General features: G+C 44.4%; 2 protein-coding genes across 2 annotated transcripts; both read right to left on the bottom strand.

Moving 5' to 3' along the window:
• Positions 1 to 1,171: 1,171 nt before the first annotated feature.
• Positions 1,172 to 6,392, bottom strand: LOC113008029 (uncharacterized). The gene is made up of 8 exons (XM_026145144.2): positions 6,260 to 6,392; positions 5,940 to 6,134; positions 4,816 to 4,921; positions 4,302 to 4,486; positions 4,026 to 4,174; positions 2,900 to 3,041; positions 2,609 to 2,757; positions 1,172 to 2,036 (listed from the first exon to the last, which is right to left on the bottom strand). The coding sequence occupies exons 2-8, from the start codon at positions 5,977 to 5,979 to the stop codon at positions 1,908 to 1,910; spliced, it is 900 nt and encodes a 299-aa protein (XP_026000929.2). The 5' UTR covers positions 5,980 to 6,134; positions 6,260 to 6,392; the 3' UTR covers positions 1,172 to 1,907.
• A 7,675-nt stretch (positions 6,393 to 14,067) lies between these two features.
• Positions 14,068 to 18,150, bottom strand: LOC145421170 (uncharacterized). The gene is made up of 5 exons (XM_080291025.1): positions 18,108 to 18,150; positions 16,123 to 16,164; positions 15,765 to 16,049; positions 15,435 to 15,677; positions 14,068 to 15,346 (listed from the first exon to the last, which is right to left on the bottom strand). The coding sequence occupies exons 1-5, from the start codon at positions 18,136 to 18,138 to the stop codon at positions 15,264 to 15,266; spliced, it is 684 nt and encodes a 227-aa protein (XP_080147151.1). The 5' UTR covers positions 18,139 to 18,150; the 3' UTR covers positions 14,068 to 15,263.
• Between the last annotated feature and the right edge of the window lie 1,398 nt (positions 18,151 to 19,548).

The raw sequence follows: 19,548 nt of genomic DNA, 5'->3' as shown, positions 1-19,548 counted from the left end.
CCCTAACCATCAAAAATGAACGCCTGACCCTAAACCAAATCATAACCTAGTTGAGTCTCAAAAATGCCTTCAAACTGGGGCCCGGTATTTTGGTCCCCATGAGGGCTGCTTGTCCCCACAAGTATAGTATACTACCAAATGTTGGTCCCCATTAAGATGTTAATACCCGTGCACACACACACACACACACGGCCTTCAGATGTTTTGTATTCTGCTGTTTTAATCGAAGCTGTAAAAACAGTTTTAGTATTGTTGCTTTTTAAATGGAGACCAATCAGTGCTGCTGCGCGCACACACACGCACACACACACACACACACGCGCACACACACACACACGCGCACACACGTGTAAATATAGTTCTGTCATGTCTCACTTCTCTGTGTCAGTCTCAGTGTGTTTTGTAAAATGAGGGAATTCCTGCTGGCGGGCAGGACCGCCGGTCTTACTGTTAAAGTGTCACTCTGGGAGATTTCAGCCTCACTTCCTGTTGATTAAATGCTAATGGTCACATGTTAGCCGTAAACAGCTGGATGTGAGACTCGCCTCTCGCTCTGACGAGAAGCCGTAAACAAATAGCCGAGCAAACCGGCCCCGTCCTGCTGTGGTTGGATGTAGCACAGTCGAGCGGAGCGATGTGTAGCCGCCACAGGACGGATGCTAACCTGTTAGCCACAGGTGACACACACACACACACACACACACACACACACACACACACACACGTTTCACCTCGTCCATCAGGTCACGCTCACTCTGGACCGTTTTAGATAAAAAAATTTTTACCTCAGACTGTACCTGATTGGTTTCCAGATTGTACTTCCTGTGACTCCTCCAAATTAAAAGTCTGTGATTGTTACATGTATTTTTAATGAAAATCTTCCAGGCTGACACTTCAAGGGGGCGGGGCTAATTTATAGCTGGAAGCACATTTGCTGTCTCGTCTCCGTCTGACACTGGATTATAAAAGGACGTTTTTTGTTCCTGAACTTCCTGTTTGTGACTACGATGTGTGTTGATGATTTTTCAGTATTAAAGTTAAAAATCTCGGCTGCTTCAGTCGTTCCTGAAACAATAAAAAGTGTTGTGGGCGTGGCTGTGAGCTGCTGCTTTGTTTGTTACTGTAACCTTTAACTTGCTGTTTACTGGAAGCAATGACTCAGCCTCACCAGTGACTCAGACATTTTATTAAGGTGAACTCCGCTTATTCAGAAGGACGGGGAGTTGACCTCTGCAGGGAGGAGGGGCTTCCTGTGTCCCCGCCCCCCCAAAAAAAATTACATGAAAATTTCCCGTAGACAAACATTTACCCAACAGTGTTCATGTTACAGGCGCATGCGACACTTCCTATTTCACTGAAACAGGAAGTGTTGGCCACAACTGTCCTCTTACCGCAGCCAGTCAGATCCAGCAGTGAGCGTGTTATTCCCACCTGCCCAGGAACGCTCTCACCGACAGTTATTAATAAAGGAACTAACTCTCAGAGTTAAACAGGACTGTAGGAAGTTTGAGAAAGAGCACGCAGACGTGTTTGCAGTTCCTGTTTTTCTACTATTTCCTGTCATCGGAGGTTTGAAGCAGCGGCAGCGTGGAGAACATTCAGGGAGGCGTGGCCATTCAGAAACGATACTTGGTTAATGCTAGAGTGACCCGCTTCTCTGCTGCGATGGTTGTTAGCGCGCAGTGGTTAAAATTAGTGTCAGGAAGCTGCTCGCTGCGCTCCATCCTGGTTTTACTCCACCCACTGTCCTCATGGGAGTAGTTCACAAATGTTCTGAGATCAGGTGCTCACAGGTAAATAATCCAGATGGTGCACGGTTAGATCACCTGGAGCAGGTGAGCGACTCAGTCGCCTCTGCTGGTAAACTGAGTGGAGTCTCTGTGAGTGGGCGGAGCCTCTCCAAGAGTTCAGGAAGCAGCGGCGGGAGGGCTGAGTGCTGATCTGGGCTCGTAGTTACCGTGAGAGATCTGGAGGTCGTCATAGCGCTCTACGATGGGAGTAAATGGTCGGACTTCAAATTCCCCACGAAACAGATTCTGAAGGAGGAGAAGACACAGGAACCTCAGAGGCAGTGAAGACTAACGATGGGCGATTGGCTGAGCCTTTCACCGATTGTTTTTACAACAGTCATTTATCTGCCCATGAGTACGTCTGCTAATAATGTTGGTCGAAGCTCAGAGAAGCGGTTTTAACCCTTCCAGCTGCGAACAAATGCAGCGATTCGTTTACTCAAACACATAACAGAACAAAAGAACGGCAGCAGCCTGCTTAAAAACAAACAAATTATTCAAATAAAAAACACAACAGTGGGAAACACAGGACGGCCTTTTCCCCACTCTAACCGTGTCTGTCTCACACACTCGACCAAACAAGTACAAAATTAAACCCATCTAACTTTGGCTCTAACTTTGCTGGACTGACGGCTCTGTTAACACCATTGGACAGTTCAGCGACTCACCAGTCACCATGAAGAACCACGTCGGTCTTACACACTGATCGTGAAGCGAACACTTTCAAAATCAGCTCTTTTACTCGCTGACACGCTCGGAGTGGATACAGCACCCACCAGTGTCTGTGTGGTGAGTGTGTGCAGCAGTGTTGGTCTTACCGGCGGGATTTCATATTTATGTGGCTCCAGGCAGCGTTTGATTTTCTCAGTTTGGAAAAACCCGAGGTATCCCAATGTAAGAATGATGATGGCGAGGACCACGATGCCGACGAGCAGCCCCACGATCATCGGCGTCCTGTTCACGTGTTCTGAGAAAACAGACGCAGTGAGGTTACTGCTGCAGCTTTAAAACCTTCAGCTGATTCAAAAGCAGCGGAGTCGTTTACATCTGTGTCTCTGGTTGGAGTCGGAGCGCGTTAAAGGAACGTTACACCAAGAAGAGCAGCTTACCTGATGCAGGGATGACCTCACACTGGATGCAGCTGCGTGGTTCCACGAGGTCCCCGTGGACCGTATAGGCCACCTGAACACAGTACCGCTGCCCCTCCTCCAGGTCTTCAATGGTCCTGGAGTCTATGGTGTCTTCATACTTCTGATGAAGACAATGACACACACACACACACACACACACACACACACACACACAGTGTGAGTGAATTAAACTGAAGTGTTTGCTTCTGCTCGTCTTCTCCTGTATCCAGCTGAATTATCAGACTGTCAGAGCTCCACGGAAAGTAACCCAGCTGTGCAGCTTAACATTGATAAGAGCAGATGTTTATCCCTCCATGGACCCATGACCACATGCTGCTTCAGGGCTTCACTGCAGCTGCTGCCCGTTTGTGGCTCTCTGGCTTCCCTGAGCCTGGTTCTGCCAGAGGTTTCTTCCTGTTAAAAGGGAGTTTTTCCTTCCCACTGTCGCCAAAGTGCTTGCTCATAGGGGGTCATATGACTGTTGGGTTTTTCTCTGTATCTATGAAGCGCCTTGAGGCGACTTTTGTTGTGATTTGGCGCTATATAAATAAAATTGAATTGAATTGAGTTTAGTCCTAAAAATGAAGGCGCAGGATTCATCTGGACACGAAACTGCTTCTCAGTCACTTTGAGCTTCTGAAAATGGGAACTGTGTAAAAATAGCTGTAATTCTGAAACAGTTTGTGCAGACTGTCTGTTGGTGCAGAGGCAAACTGTCCAAATATGCTTGGACCTGCCTGCACACACTGACAGACACATGTGGCTGTATCAGCAAGCACACTGGCATGAATAATAATAATTAAAAAAAACTGCTCAAAGGAATTAAAAGAACACTAAAAACTACAGAGCCCAGCAAGGGACATTCTTCAACGCACATATTAAACAAATATGTAAGACTGCTTTCTTCCATTTGTGCAACATCTCTAAAGTTAGAAATATCCTGTCTCAGAGTGACGCTGAAAAACTAGTTCATGCACTAATGTGCTGCCAGAAGTCATTTTGTAGCTCTGGCAGGACTCATCCTGCTCCTCTTTACACAAAGGAGCAGATACCACCCAACATCAGGTGAGCATAAACACCTGGAGGAATCACTCCGTGGTCTCACCTGCAGAGGACTCTCTCCCTCTCTGCCAAAGTAAATCCTGTGCTTGGCATTGTTGGCGTGTTCCTTCGCCAGCTCGTGGTCATCGTTAAGGAATACGGTGAGTGATCCAGGCCGGGTCAAAATGCTTAACGGAGGCGTGCAGACGTCACCTGGAAGAGCAGAGCGAGCGTCAGCACAGCAGCAGCTCGTGGTTCACACTGTGGTCAGGATGGTTAACACCTCGAGTCTCACAGCTTCACCCACAGACAGCGCTGACACATATCTGAGGGTTCTCACCGTATCTGCTGCAGGCGTTAACACCCTCAGATCTCAGCCCCCGTCTCTCGGCCCGCACACGCAGCGTCACGCAGCTGTTCTCGGGCGAGTCGTTAGTGTCGCGCGGCCCAATCGCTGATATGTTGCAGGAATGGAAAGGCGTCTGGATGCAGGCTGGAAGAGCTTCCCATTTATCAGAGTTAAATCTGAGGATGAGGAACAGAAACGAGTCAGAGAAAACTTCTGCTCAGCGTTCTCTCTGCTGTGAAACCCAATCACTCGTTGCTTTGAAGCAGGAGCTTTGCTGACCTCTGACCTCTTCCTAAACATTTTACCAGCCCACTGTGGATTAGAATCTGTGACAGTGACACTACACTCAGCCTGCTGCTCTCTGATGGCGGCTTTCATGTGAAACTGTGAGAACGATGGAGTAAATAAAATGTCATCAGCTGACCTCTCGCCACCAACGGCCGTGACGATATAAAAGGAAGCTCCACCTTAAAACAGAGCACCTTCCCTGGCTGTGAGGGCTCACCTGCGGTAATTCACAGTGTAGGTAACGTCCGGCTCCCCTGGAGTCCACGTCAGCTGACCCTTCTCCACCTGGACGTTCTGTGGAGGCGGCGGCGCCTGAGACGCGACTGCAAAGGTGAAGAAAGCAAACCAGAGAAATCCCTGCATAATCCAGATTATTGTTATTCATGTGATCACGGCCTCAGATGATTTATTAAAGAGACAGCAGGAACCATCGACGCCACGACGCCTGAGCTCAGAGGGACAAAGATTCAAAAACGAGGAATAACATCTGTCTGCTGCACACGGCACGTTTTTAAAAACTGAACAGATGTGAACCTGATGTTTGTGGTGACGTCATTTATTCACTTTCATGTCTGTTTTCTGATTGGACAGATCAGTTATTTATTGCCTGAGAGTGTCAGAGTCAAAAGTGTTTACAGTGAACAGATGAATGAACATTTATTGCATCAGTAATAATGAAGGTTAAACATGTTTACAGGCTGATTTAAACAAACACAGAAGTGATGATTATAACCTGAAATAAACTCTTTGAAAGCCTCACAGATCCTTTCCTGTCATGTCAGGAGCTTTGGACATTTATAGCCCACTTCCATGTTTCACAGGAACCTTTAAGCCTCCAGCAGCTGCGACTGTTTCACCTTTTTAACCTGAAACAGTCGCAGCAAACAGAAAAAGGACATTTTCTCATGTTAGACGCGCTGAACCGAACATTTCCTGGTCTGAGCTCAACGAGTTCCGTATTTTATCCGGATGATCAGTTTTAAGATAACCTCTGACATTTGAACCTGAATGTGACGGCCACGCTAAATCCACAGGTGAAACCCAGCTGGCAGGTAACAGCAGCCTTTCGTGTTCAGCTGGAAACACCTGACGCCGATTACAACAAAACAGCTTGAATGAGTCATTAATAACTGAAGACATTAGAAAATGACATTTTAACATCGGTTATTTTAAAGTTCAGTCTGACTCCGGAGCGAAAACGTGATTCAAACACAAAATCTCTGTCTGTCGCGCACACGCACACGCACAGAATATTGCTTCATCCGTGGTTAGCCTGCGGGGCTACAGGCCGTTGTTAGCCGGTAGCTCGGCAGGTATTGTCCGGCGGCGGCGGCTCCTTACCCCAGGAGACGGCGTGGAGGCAGAGCAGGATCAGCAGCATGGTGTCGGCCTCATTCCTCGGTCTGTGGCCGAACGTGCTGGCTGGAGCTGAAGAATCGAAACACACACCGACGTACTTCCTCGTCCTGGATAATCTGGACGTCTCCGTCCCAGACTGCTTCTGTCTTGGGGGATTTCCGGTTCCGCCTCTTAAAGCTGTACGTGACAAACGATAACAAAACACCAACAACTGCTCCACACGGTGTTTGATCACCGCTCACAGCCGCTGGGACAGACTGTGTTTACCAGCAGAGCTCAGAATCAGCTCAGATTCAGCTCACCTGTGCAGCCAGGTGAGTTACGCTGCCCTCCCACCTGAGGGTCCCGGGCCCTGCACGTCGAAGCTCAGCAACGCCCGTGTGTGGACTCGCCCTCACACCAGCTCACACGGGGCTGAGTATCGACCGACCGGGGATTCCCCCGCGCGTTCACGCGAGGGTGACGTCAGCAGCATGTGATCAATCACAGGAAATGAGAGTTAAATCTTCCAAATAAATAAATCAATGAACCGTTTATTTTATGATTTTCTGTGCTGTGTTCAAGGAAAACGAAATGCATTCTAACACAGAGTGATGCACTTTGGTAACTGTGTACAGTGCACTGGAAAGTTTGTTTTATTTTATGTCATTATATTACAGGTTTGGTTTTAGTTTTTAATATATTAAAGATATAATCAGTCATTTTTCAAGTTATTTAATCAAAAAAAGAATGTTGTACTCAGAAACTTACATGTTAGTCTGTAATTTCATCTTCCAGCAAACTGATAAGTTTAGAATTAACTTCTTAAAATAGAAACGGGCACCAGTTTGTGGAGGCTGTCATGCTGAACACAGCGGCAAAGATATCTGGATACTGCACCCTGCCGCTCAGCCTTATCACATTTTAGGCTGGAGTACGCCAAAGGCAGAGGACAAGAGCAACTGTAGATGTTTGCATACTGTGGACGGACAGCTAGATTCATACCTGCATCATACCTGTTTGATCATCTGAGAAGGGGAAGCTTTCACCAAAGAAACCAGAATATGAACGAAAGGGACTACGCCACCGGCACCTTAATCAAATCCCACCCTCTTCCTCCTCAAGCTGAAGTCTCTAACATGTGGAAATGTGCATAAACGTGCTCATTTACTCCTGATATTATGACTATTATCAGCAGATCGGACGTGACCCCGCTGTTTCCAGACAGCTGACAACAATAACAGCTGGTTAAAAGTTAACAATTTACCAACTAATGTCAGGCTATACTTTCCCCTGATAAACAGTTTGGTTACATTTTCATTAAGGCCATTTCTCAATTCGCGAGTACTCGAGTCCGTACTCGCGTTCTCGGCAACACGGCACGATTTCTGTACACCAGCGTACTTGATGACACCACAGCTCTGGAGTTTGATTTAACTGTGATTAATATCTGCACTGGAAATTACACATGACATGAAAAAAATTATACATGATGTAGTTGATTTCTTTAACGAAAAAAAGATAATTAAAAAATGATCTTAAGCACTTTGGTAAAATGCACTACACGTCGCTTACATGTCATCTGTTTGATAATGTCTAATAAGCTTCATACAGTTAAGCACAATCACTAAATGAACGAAACACAAGCTTAATCTCTCTATTAATAAAAATAGTACACATGTATGCCTGATTAAAAATTATAACAGGTGAGATGTTATAACGCTTTTATTTTTATTTTAGTAAACATTTAAAAATTACAACTGACAGCTGCTGGGTTTGGAAGAGAACTGAACAAATACTTAAAATCTAATCTGATCACTTTTGGAGCCTTCAGGATCTCCACGTATTAACCTGCTGTTTTTGTTCCCGGTGAAAATGTTTCCTCCTGAATTGAAATATTTTTAATGTCAGATTTAATTCAGAGTCAGCTAATTTCAGCCGGCTCTAGTGAGCCTCGAGCTCCCGGCTAGCTATTGAGCGGGTGGGTAACAGACGTCTCCGAAAACATCGGAGCACTTTTGCAAATTGTTTGCAAAACTTGTGCATATAAATTAAAATTGACGATTTATATTTGCATTTAAAGTTATGAAATATGATCATTAAACATGTTTGTGGTTGTTACAGTAAAAATATATAACTTTTTACTCAAATTTTATGTTTGTTGTCTGATTTTAGATCAATTGTGTTAATACAGTATGTCAAAAGGAAAACATAACTGTAAATTCAGACACGTGAGGTTGTGCTGAAAAGAATGATACCAAACAAAGCAAATAAACAGTTTTTAAAGGTGAGATGTAGAGGAAACATCAAAAGTAGTTAAAAATGGACAATAATACCCTGGACCCCAGAGGGTTAAACATTGTAGCAACCCCCCCAATGAAGGATGCCACTTTACTGATGAAGTTTTGAAGGTTTAATGGCAGTAAACCATCAATCTCAGAGATGGGGATATATACACAGAAGCAGCGTGTAAGCAAAATTCCACACTCTTACAATTGTAAACCTTATAACATAAAGTAAGCTTCAACATAAAATGTAACAAATGTAGCCTCTGTCACACAAAACATGTAAACGTGTCCTTATTTATGTCATAAACATACCTTGTGCCTCCCGCGACTGCTGCAAAAACTGCAAACATTTTTACAGGAAATCGTCCCATCAAAATAAAAGCTTCTAAACCCAAACAGGAAGCTGGTAAGTGAAAACAGCGATGAGTGCCAAAATAAGGTGCAAGGAATTGAGTAAAAGCATTTAGGGTTATTTACAAACATTTTTTTTAAAGTAACGCAATAATTACTTTTCAAGTAATTAATTACTTTTAGAGTCTTGTAACTCAGTTACTAACTCAGTTACTTTTTTGAAGAAGTAACTAGTAACTATAATTAATTACTTTTTCACAGTAACTTGCCTAACACTGAACACAAGTACACATATTGTGACATGGCTTAAGTGTCTGAGTCTAACAACTCTAAACCTACTTCAAGTTTCACCAACAGCGGCTAACAACAACTAGCAGAGACCAACAGCAGCAAAAACAGCAGCGCTTACCAACAGATCTCACAAATCCACCTTAGTATGGCTGACATGGAAAAGTGAGCCTCTCTCACTCATCAACTGGTGTCCAACTTTCACAAAGTTTTACAGCCTCTTTCAAATGAAATAAAGGACACTTATCACACAGCATTGACAGCTGATGTCAACCACTGACTGGGAATGAGCCATTCCAATCCATTTTCACTTAAGCCTTTCCATCATGTCCAGAGATGGGCAGTAACGCGTTACTTGTAACGCGTTACTGTAATCTGATTACTTTTTTCAAGTAACGAGTAAAGTAAGGGATTACTATTGCAAAAATGGTAATTAGATTACAGTTACTTTCCCGTAGGAACGCTGCGTTACTGCGTTACTAAAACCGTGATTTTTTGCGAGAATGTCTCACGACAGTGACGTAAGCGAGTGCGACGTTCGTGACAACAGCTGTGTGCAGATCAACAGTGGATCATATATCGAGTGCAGAGAGAGTATGAGCGTGCAGCGTTTAAAGCGTGGAAGTACTGACCTTACTTTGAGTTTGATTCCATAAAAAGTGACAAAAACATTAGTGTCCGCTGTGCGTGGGAAGAAAACTTCTCTTTACAGCAAAAAACCCCTAAACTTCCAACAAGCACCGAGTAGCTACGACGTAATGGGAAACTCACAGAGAAACTCGCGGATTCTTCCACTGACCGCGGCACACCTGCACCAGGGTAACCCTCCGCCTACCCCACTCCTGCTTTACAGGTGAAAATAGAGCAACAGGACCGCTGAGTCTTTGACTTTATTTATTTTCTGCTGTGTTTTACTTGCATCTATTTGAAAGACTGAGTGTAAACACAAAAAATATTTTATTTTATGTGCTGGAATGTGCAGAAAATAGGTTTAAATATTAAACAAATTTCTTCCAGTCAGAGAATGTTGCAGATAATTAAATTTTTGCTTGATGCATAAAGTTAAAAGATTAAAACCAATAAAACAAGTTTTAAAAAGAGACTTTTCCATTTGATTACATTTTGTATGATGGATTATGCAGAAAAAGTAGAATTGGGCTGAAAGATCTATCACTTTATCACCTACTCAGGTTGTAAATCGTGTTTTTAAAAAGTAACTAAGTAACTAAGTAATTAATTACTTTTGAAAATAAGTAATCAGTAAAGTAACGGGATTACTTTTTTGGGGAAGTAATCAGTAATTAGTTACTGATTACTTTTTTCAAGTAACTTGACCAACACTGATCATGTCTCATACATTCCTATTGGTTCATCCTTCTTCCTTGTTCTTTATTATCAGCACGTATACACCACCACAAAAAGAGAAATCGTGTGCGTAAGGCCTAGAAACCTGTAACTCCCTCCAAGTTCAATAACTGACACAAGGTGCTCTTGAGTCTTACGGGCATTTGTTGGACACAGGTGCACCAACGACGCCGTGAGATCTGCACAAAGCAACATAAAATAATCATTTTTCACAGTAAGGTGTTCTAATCGAGAATAAACAATAAAGTGTATTATATGACAACATAAAACATTCACAAAAATGTTGTATGCTGTTGATTTAACCTTTACAAAATGTCGACACATTCGGTATGACACGTGACTAATATGAACTCGACAGCTCTGTCACCAGCCTTAGCTGAGATATGCAGAGCTGTCTGGAAGTCCGACCCCAGCATCGGTCAGGCTGCGGTCTGGACTCTGACTGGACCACTGCAGCAGCTCCATTCTTTCCTTTTTCAGCCGTTCCGTTGGAGATCTGCTGCTGTGCTTGGATCATTGTCCTGTTGATGACCCAGTTTAGCCGTGGGACAGACAGCCTCACACTGACTCCTTTGGTATACAGTTCATGTTCCACAGAGATCATCGTCCTTCCACTGCTGTGCTGACAGCTGCTGACAGCTGTTTCCTCCAAATGTGCTGCTGTGCGTTTAGACAAACATCTTGTTATGGAAAATTCTAGTTTATCCTCACATTAGATTTATGTGTTTAGAATCTTGTATAACCTTTGCCTGCTTAAGATGAAGCAAGTATGTGTCAGCATGACCTTGTGAAAACTGCTTAGCTAGGCCTAACGATGTTTCACTATGTTATCTGCAAACTGTTTTGCTCAGAGGGATGAAGCTCAGGGTCAGCGGCAGGTGCTGGCCTGGGAAAGGATGGTGGGAGTCTTCTGTGTACAGCAACAGCCCGGGTTGGACAAAAGACTGTTGTAACTGAAAAGATACACAGAGTTTGTGCGATGGTATGAAAGGGCGCTGCGATGCCCCGAGGTTAGATGTTCGTTACTATGAACCTGCTATGTTTTGATGTGTATGTGTGTTCTCCTGCGCACAGTAATAAATAGCATGACCACAGACTTTATTTACAAAATTCCACGACAATCTCCACTTTGGTCTCGTTTGTTCCTGAAGTCTTTGCAAACCTAAGCTATGCTAACATGTTCTTTTAGAGAGAAGAGGCGTTCTCCTGCAGCACGTCTAACAGCCACACTTCTTTATCTTCACGGTGTGACTGTGTGGCCGACCACAGGCCACGATTTGAATACACATTAGAATGAGAGTTTGGATTTTCTTCATGTGACTGTAAAACAGGCGCTGCTCTGTCACACTGTGCTTCGTCAGCCTGCATCAGTTTTTATAACCAGCTGACATTAGATTGAGTTGTTCTGGAGCACTTTGTTGGCAGAGCTTCCACAGAAACACAAACGCAGTGATTGTAGGAAACTGTGCTCCGCTCTGGTCCTCGCATGTGTGTCCCTGGAAGCTTCATGTTAACGTTGGACATTTATTAAAAGTCACAGAGCCTCAAACTGGCTGCGAGACACAGAGAAACAAACTGCACACCAGCCTAACACTGCTGATGGAGCTTCACCTGAAATCCACTCTGAAGCTGCTCCTTAGTCATGTCAAACTCACCGGGGCCCTCTGCTGGACAAAGACGCTCTCTGCAGAATTCAGTTCACTCACCTGCTGCTGCTACTTGAACTCTGTGAGGCATTAATGTGGGCTCTGAGCTGAGCTATGCTACTATTATACTGCTCTCTGTGAGAAGCAGAGCAGGAGGATGCAGCTTTCCTGATTCAGTGTTCATAAAAAGGAAATCAGAAGAAATTAGAGACCAAGAACTAAAGTTACACAGGGGGTAAAACAAGTACTGAACACCAATATATTTCTAAAGGTGCTACTGACATCAAATTCTCACCAGATGTTGGTAACAGCTCATCCAATCCACATTCAAAGAAATCAAAGCACAGACGTCCATAAAAGTAGTTATGTGTAATAATGAGAAATAACACAGAGGAAAGAAAGGAGTCGCACAAAGACACAACAAATTTTGGTCTTCCATCATCATCCTCGATGAAGCTGATTCGATGCAACTGTTGTCATGCATTCTCATTTTAGCTGGTTTGCTTTTGCATAACTCGATGAATAAATGTTTGTCCTCTGTGCTAATTAGCTCAACCCCAGATGATGCACATGTGTTTACTGCCATGACGTGTTTTCATAGACAACCAGTCAATGGCTCGTGGACCCGCGGGGGTCTGGGGACCCCAGTTTGAGGGCCGCTGCTATAAAGCATCTATGATGCTGCACAGCTTACATTCTGTATGTGTACATCAGCGGGAAACAAGAACTGAGACTGAGGTATGGAAATAAAACACGGCAGTAAACTAGGACATGTTTCTGACTCCTCAGTTCAGAAGATGAGTCTGACTTGGCATTGACTCAGTGGCGCTGTTTGTTCAATACTCTGTTTACTTGTAGTTAAGACGTATTACTTCTACACAACAGCCTTGAGCTGTGCCAGGATAACTGTCATTTAAACATAAATTTAATGATCTTCTGTGTTATGAGCCAACAGATTCTCCAGTGTCTGAATTATGCAGCTGAGATATTGAGAAGTCTCCTCAATTCTGCTTCAAACAGCTGAACTGTATAAATATAGAAGGTGTTTCCAGTGCAGCTGCTTAAAGCACACACACATCCAAAGAGCAGCTGTCTTCTTTTTAGTTTGTATTTTGTGTTTAATCGCTTCATATTTTTATACTATGATAGTTTCATCCTCCGCTCTGGTGTTGGTGGAGTCTTATCCATGTTTGTGATTGGTCAGATGCTCCCAGCACCAGCTCTGTCACGTGAACGTGCAGTGAAAACCCCGGATTACCTGAGCGAGTTGATAACCATCTGATGGCGACTGCTTACACAGACTGATGATGTCAGGCTGAATCCAGACAGATCCCGACGTACTGTACACGGTGCAGGGAGGAGGAACAACAGAAAGTCACTGTTTCATTGGATGAAATAAGAAGGTCACTGTTGTGATATTTTGATACCATGGTAGCATTTACAGGATATTGTTTTATAGTGATATTATACAGGAAAACTGTTACTCAATAAGGCCCATTTACTAGTTGTTTTTCTCTTTCTCTGTGACCCAAGAATTAATGTGTAAGAATCACAGGATGGTACCTCAAGGTCGAAAACACCACAGAGATCACTTCCTTACTCCCATCCTCCCTTCTTTATCTCCTAGAAAAGAGCTTGTTAAAGGCCAGGTGGTTTGTTTCAGAATTCACTAATGAAAGAACTCTGTATTCTATGTCTAGGAGTGTATTTTGCTGGGATGATCATAAATTGTAACTGAAGAGATAAACTACACAAAGGATACTTCTTTGCTCAGGAGGCAGGAAGACGTTTCCTTATTTGGTCTGTACCGGTTTGAACTGAGAACCTGCTGACACACGAACCTTTTTCCTCTATATAAGCTGTTGTATACTTAATAAACCTTAGAGTTGATTTTGGAAGAGCAACCTGAAGCAGTTTCTGTGTCATTTTGTTCTCCCAAGCTACTCCCGGCGCTGTAACTAACCTGCTGAACGGCATACTTGAGTGCTACTTTGAATAATTAGGAATCTTATAAGGAAAGGACAAAACTCTGCTTATCGGTGATCACGCCTCGGAGGAAACCCGATCCACGGATGAACCCGGGACGGAGATTTCTTTCAGTCACCATGAGGAATGAGCACAACTCCCAAAGCTTGCAAATAAATCAGGAGAAACATGAAACACACTGAGGAACAAACACAGAAACTATGATGATCTGATGACAGGACAATTATTAGTCCTTTATTTATCCAGGTAAAAAAATCTCATTTCCAAAGAGAGACCTGGTATCATGGCAACAAAAGTCAAAATACACTTACCACATGTGAGTGTATTCAAATTAAGAGCAACACTAAAAACAATCACACTGAGTTATTCTCTCGTTGCTTTAAGACAGACTTCCTTTCCAGTCGCCTTCTTCACTCACTATGTGCTAACAGACCTCTCTGCACTGAATCATATCTGTTATTAACCTCTGTCTCTCTTCCACAGCATGTCTTTATCCTGTCTTCCTTCTCTCACCCCAACCAATCACAGCAGATGGCCCCACCCCTCCCTGAGCCTGGTTCTGTCAGAGGTTTCTTCCTGTTAAAAGGGAGTTTTTCCTTCCCACTGTTGCCAAAGTGCGACAGTGGGAAGGTCATATGATTGTTGGGTTTTTCTCTGTATCTATTAATGTACGATCTACTGTACAATATAAAGCACCTTGAGGTGACTGTTGTTGTGATTTGGTGCTGTATAAATAAATTGAATTGAACTTAAACTCCCCCGAGGTAACAAATTCTGATCATTTCAGTTCCTTCTGCAGATTATTCCAGGAAGCAGGGGCAGCGTATTGAAAAGCCTTTTTCCTCAGTTCTGTCCTAATTTTTGGGACAATCAATTGTATGATATTGTGAGAACGAAGGCTGTATTGGTTGCGTTTTTTACACATATAAACACATAAATAAGAGGGAACCAGCCCAAGCAGAGATTATAGATAAAGATCAACCGATGGGAAAGTCTGTGAATATGAAAAAAAGAAAGACATTTAGCAGAAGCATACAAAGGACAATGATGTACACGATTTCCATAGCCAGTAATAAAACATAAAGTGTTTTCTCACTTGGAGGGAGAAACAGGATTGATTTCCAAAAAAACCCCCCAAAAACTATTTATACTCAGAGGAGGCTGAACATCATCAGTACAGGAGCAGATAATAAACACATCATGAAGACATCTTGGGCTTGTATAAAGCATATCAGCAAACATGCATTCATAGTCTCCATCCAAACCCTGACATCCTCCATCGTGCCGGGTCATCTCCATGGAGATGGCTGATTTCTTTGCCGTCTTCCTTCTGCATCAGATGGACAGCAGCACACCAGCAGAGATGCAATATGGACAAAAGACCACTAGATGGCAGGATAGTCTCAGTACAGACAAAAAGTGAGGAGGAGGAGGAAGGGAGGAAGAAAAGGGGGACGAGGGGAGGAAGAAGGGGTGACAGCAGGCTCTGCAGGAGAGATGATGAAGGTGGGTCTGTCAGCGATCAGTTTAGTTAGGTCACGTCTTTAAACAGGAAGTGATGTCAGTGTCCTCACCTCTGACCCTCAGAAAGCTCTTAAGAGATTCTTCATCTACGCCGACAGAACACGAGTAGACGCCTTCATCAGACTTCTGCACATTAGTGATGATGAGCTCTGACTTGTGTTCAGCTCCAACATGACTCCCATTAATGAAGAAATAAGCTTCAACCTTTGAACCCCTGTGGTTTCTGCAGCGCAGCGTGACATTACTTCCTGCCCTCACAGGAAGTGCAGGGATCTCCAGGATCACACTTCTATCTGACCAACAGAGACACAAAAGGGTGATACAGAGACAAAGATCCACCAGCAGAGCAGAGTCGCACAAAGACAGCTCACTTCCTGTACCTGAAATGCTGATGGAGACTTCATCGCTCTGCTGTCCAGACGAGTTTTCACAGAAGTAAAGAGGATCAGAGGAGAAGAATGAATCCAGAATACAGAAAGAGTAATATCCCACACCATATCCATGCAAGCTTAGACTGTCAGCACAGTCATAACTGTAGTCATCTGTTGTTATCATCACCTTCCACCCATCAGCTGTCTCTCCTTCATCATCAACACAACTCAGAGACACAGAAGAAGCGTAATTTTTGAAGATCTGCTGGAGGTTTGGACTGACCTGCAGAGAGACTGAGCACAGACACACAGTAAATGTATTTGTGATCTTTAGGAGTCTCTGATTGTTTTCACTTCATCAACTCACCTGCAGAAACAGCCAGTGCAGACAGCAGCAGCACACACACACCTGCAACAGGACACAGGTCAGTAAAGGTCAGAGGTCACTGAAGGTCAGGTGGATCAGCTGCTTCTGCTTCACGCTCATTTAAAGAAACCAAAAACTCCCAGCATTCATTCATCAACTGTCCTTCAACTGGACCTGGACTCACTCTGGTTCCTCAGTCAGTGGATGGATGTATGGATGGATGGGTGGATGGATGGATGGATGGATGGATGGATGGATGGATGGATGGATGGAGGGTGGATGGATGGGTGGATGGGTGGAAGAATGGATGGATGGATGGATGGATGGATGATGGATGGAGGGTGGATGGATGGATGGATGGATGGATGGGTGCATGCATGGATGGACGGATGATGGATGGATGGGTGGATGCATGGATGGATGGATGATGGATGGATGGATGGATGGGTGGATGGATGGGTGGATGGATGGATGGATGGGTGCATGCATGGATGGATGGAGGATAGATGGATGGGTGGATGGATGGATGGATGGATGGATTGATGGATGGAGGGTGGATGGATGGATGGATGGATGGATGGATGGATGGGTGGATGGATGGATGGATGGGTGCATGCATGGATGGATGGAGGATAGATGGATGGGTGGATGGATGGATGGATGGATGGATTGATGGATGGAGGGTGGATGGATGGATGGATGGATGGATGGATGGATAGAGGATAGATGGATGGGTGCATGCATGGATGGATGGATGGTGGATGGGTGGATAGATGGATGGATGGATTGATGGATGGAGGGTGGATGGATGGATGGATGGATGGATGGATGGATGGATGGATAGAGGATAGATGGATGGGTGCATGCATGGATGGATGGATGGTGGATGGGTGGATAGATGGATGGACGGATGATGGATGGATGGGTGGATGCATGGATGGATGGATGATGGATGGATGGATGGGTGGATGCATGGATGGATGGATGGATGGATGGGTGGATGGATGGATGGATGGGTGGATGCATGGATGGATGGATGATGGATGGATGGATGGATGGGTGGATGCATGGATGGATGGATGGATGGGTGCATGCATGGATGGATGGATGGATGGATGGGTGGATGGATGGATGGATGGGTGCATGCATGGATGGATGGAGGATAGATGGATGGGTGGATGGATGGATGGATGGATGGATGGATGGGTGGATGATGGATAGAGGATGGATGGAGGGTGGATGGATGGATGGATGGATGGATGGGTGCATGCATGGATGGATAGAGGATAGATGGGTGGATGGATGGATGGATGGATGATGGATGGAGGGTGGATGGATGGATGATGCATGGATGGATGGATGGATGATGGATGGGTGGATGGATGGATGGATGGATGGATGGATGATGCATGCATGGATGGATGGATGGATGGATGGATGGATGCATGGATGGATGGATGGATGGATGGATGGATGCATGGATGGATGGATGGATGGATGGGTGGATGCATGGATGGATGGATGATGGATGGATGGATGGATGGGTGGATGCATGGATGGATGGATGGATGGGTGCATGCATGGATGGATGGATGGATGGATGGATGGATGGGTGCATGCATGGATGGATGGAGGATAGATGGATGGGTGGATGGATGGATGGATGGATGGATGGATGGATGGATGGTGGATGGGTGGATGGGTGGATGATGGATAGAGGGTGGATGGAGGGTGGATGGATGGATGGATGGGTGCATGCATGGATGGATAGAGGATAGATGGATGGGTGGATGGATGGATGATGGATGGAGGGTGGATGGATGGATGATGCATGGATGGATGGATGGATGATGGATGGGTGGATGGATGGATGGATGGATGATGCATGCATGGATGGATGGATGGATGGATGGATGGATGGATGGATGCATGGATGGATGGATGCATGGATGGATGGATGGATGGAGGAGCTGTGTTTGACTCACCGAGGAGCAGAGAGACAGCTGGAGTCTTCATGTCGTCCGGATGCCGACTGAATGTCAGTCGGAGCAGTGAGACGCGTTCAGCTTCACCACTTCCTTGTTTACACGGAAGCGAAATGCAGACGCGAGTTTGACATAAATAAGACGCCCACCTCCTTCACTCGTTTTATGGACTCTGACATTTGACTGTTTCAGTACATAATTAGACTCTATGGAGCTCAACAGTAAGACTCCACACAGATCTAGATTGTGAGCCATGACGTTGTAACCTTCCACAGCACACTGACTGCCACACGGTGGCATGTGCGCTTGAAGAAACCACACGTCTGTAAGATCCGTCTGATTTTAACAGAAAAAACATTTTATGACATGACACTGTGGAAAAGAGTCTCCTCATGGTCCCCAACAACATTGTCTCTTATTGGTGGAGCTCACCGTTACCAGAGAAACCAGTTCAGTTTTTTTCGTATTTATTTATTCATCGTTGTTTATTGAAAGTGTGAAAGTTGCGGTCACGACTGAGGCGCCGTACCATATCAAGAACTAGGCTGTGCTTCACTACACACACAACATAAACTACACAATCTATACACAAGACACAAAAAGGATGAACTCTGTGAAGGCTGGAAGTCATCAAAGCTTTGCGGGGAATTTTAGGTTTAACTGTTTTTTACCCAGATCTGATCTTTTCATGGCTCACTTTATGGGTAAGGGTTAAAACCCCTTATGAGGGTTTTATTAAAATAAACAGAAACAGAGACACTGCTGAGCTTGATTTGCTTCCCTGTAAATATAAATGACACCACAAAACATTTAGTAGGATTTACTGTATACCCTCTATTTTTCTGAGCATCTCTTTAGAACTTTCACATTTACAGTGATCATTATGCAAAACCTGAAACAATCCCTGTAAAATATCTGCAAGTGCTGCAGGTATCAGAGAGAGAGTAACCACATCCTTCCCACAGATGTTCCACTGAGCGCAGAAACACATGTAAGAGCAGATCTTTCTCACGCTGCGCACACACTGTAAGCTAAATGTCATCAATAATATCATCTGTCTGTAACATCAGCATCACTCATGTTCACCATTTTACTTTGACCCAAGTTCACTTCTACAAGAGCTGTTTCATCAGACCTCATCAGCTCTCCTTCCTCTCATCACATTTACCATCTTCATCAAAGAAATGTGATTTTGAACGGACGGAGGAGACACTTATATTCTGATTGTTCACCTGACACTCCAGTCCTTCCAGTCAGATTCACTGCAATGTTCAAAAACATATGAACAACTGTGGTAACAACACGAGGATACAGCTGATGAGCCACTACATGAAACTGTGAGAAAGAGCTGTTGGAGCTAGATTAAGATGAGAGGTGACGATGAGTGAGCAGCAGGGGGCTTCATGCTGAGAAAGAGCTCCTCAGATGTGAGGTTTGATTT

The sequence above is a fragment of the Astatotilapia calliptera genome, chromosome 16 (assembly GCF_964374335.1).
Source record: "Astatotilapia calliptera chromosome 16, fAstCal68.1, whole genome shotgun sequence".
In the NCBI taxonomy this organism is placed as follows: Eukaryota; Metazoa; Chordata; class Actinopteri; order Cichliformes; family Cichlidae; genus Astatotilapia; species Astatotilapia calliptera.
Note: the sequence above shows the minus strand (reverse complement) of the source record. Positions and strands in the feature narration are given on the sequence as shown.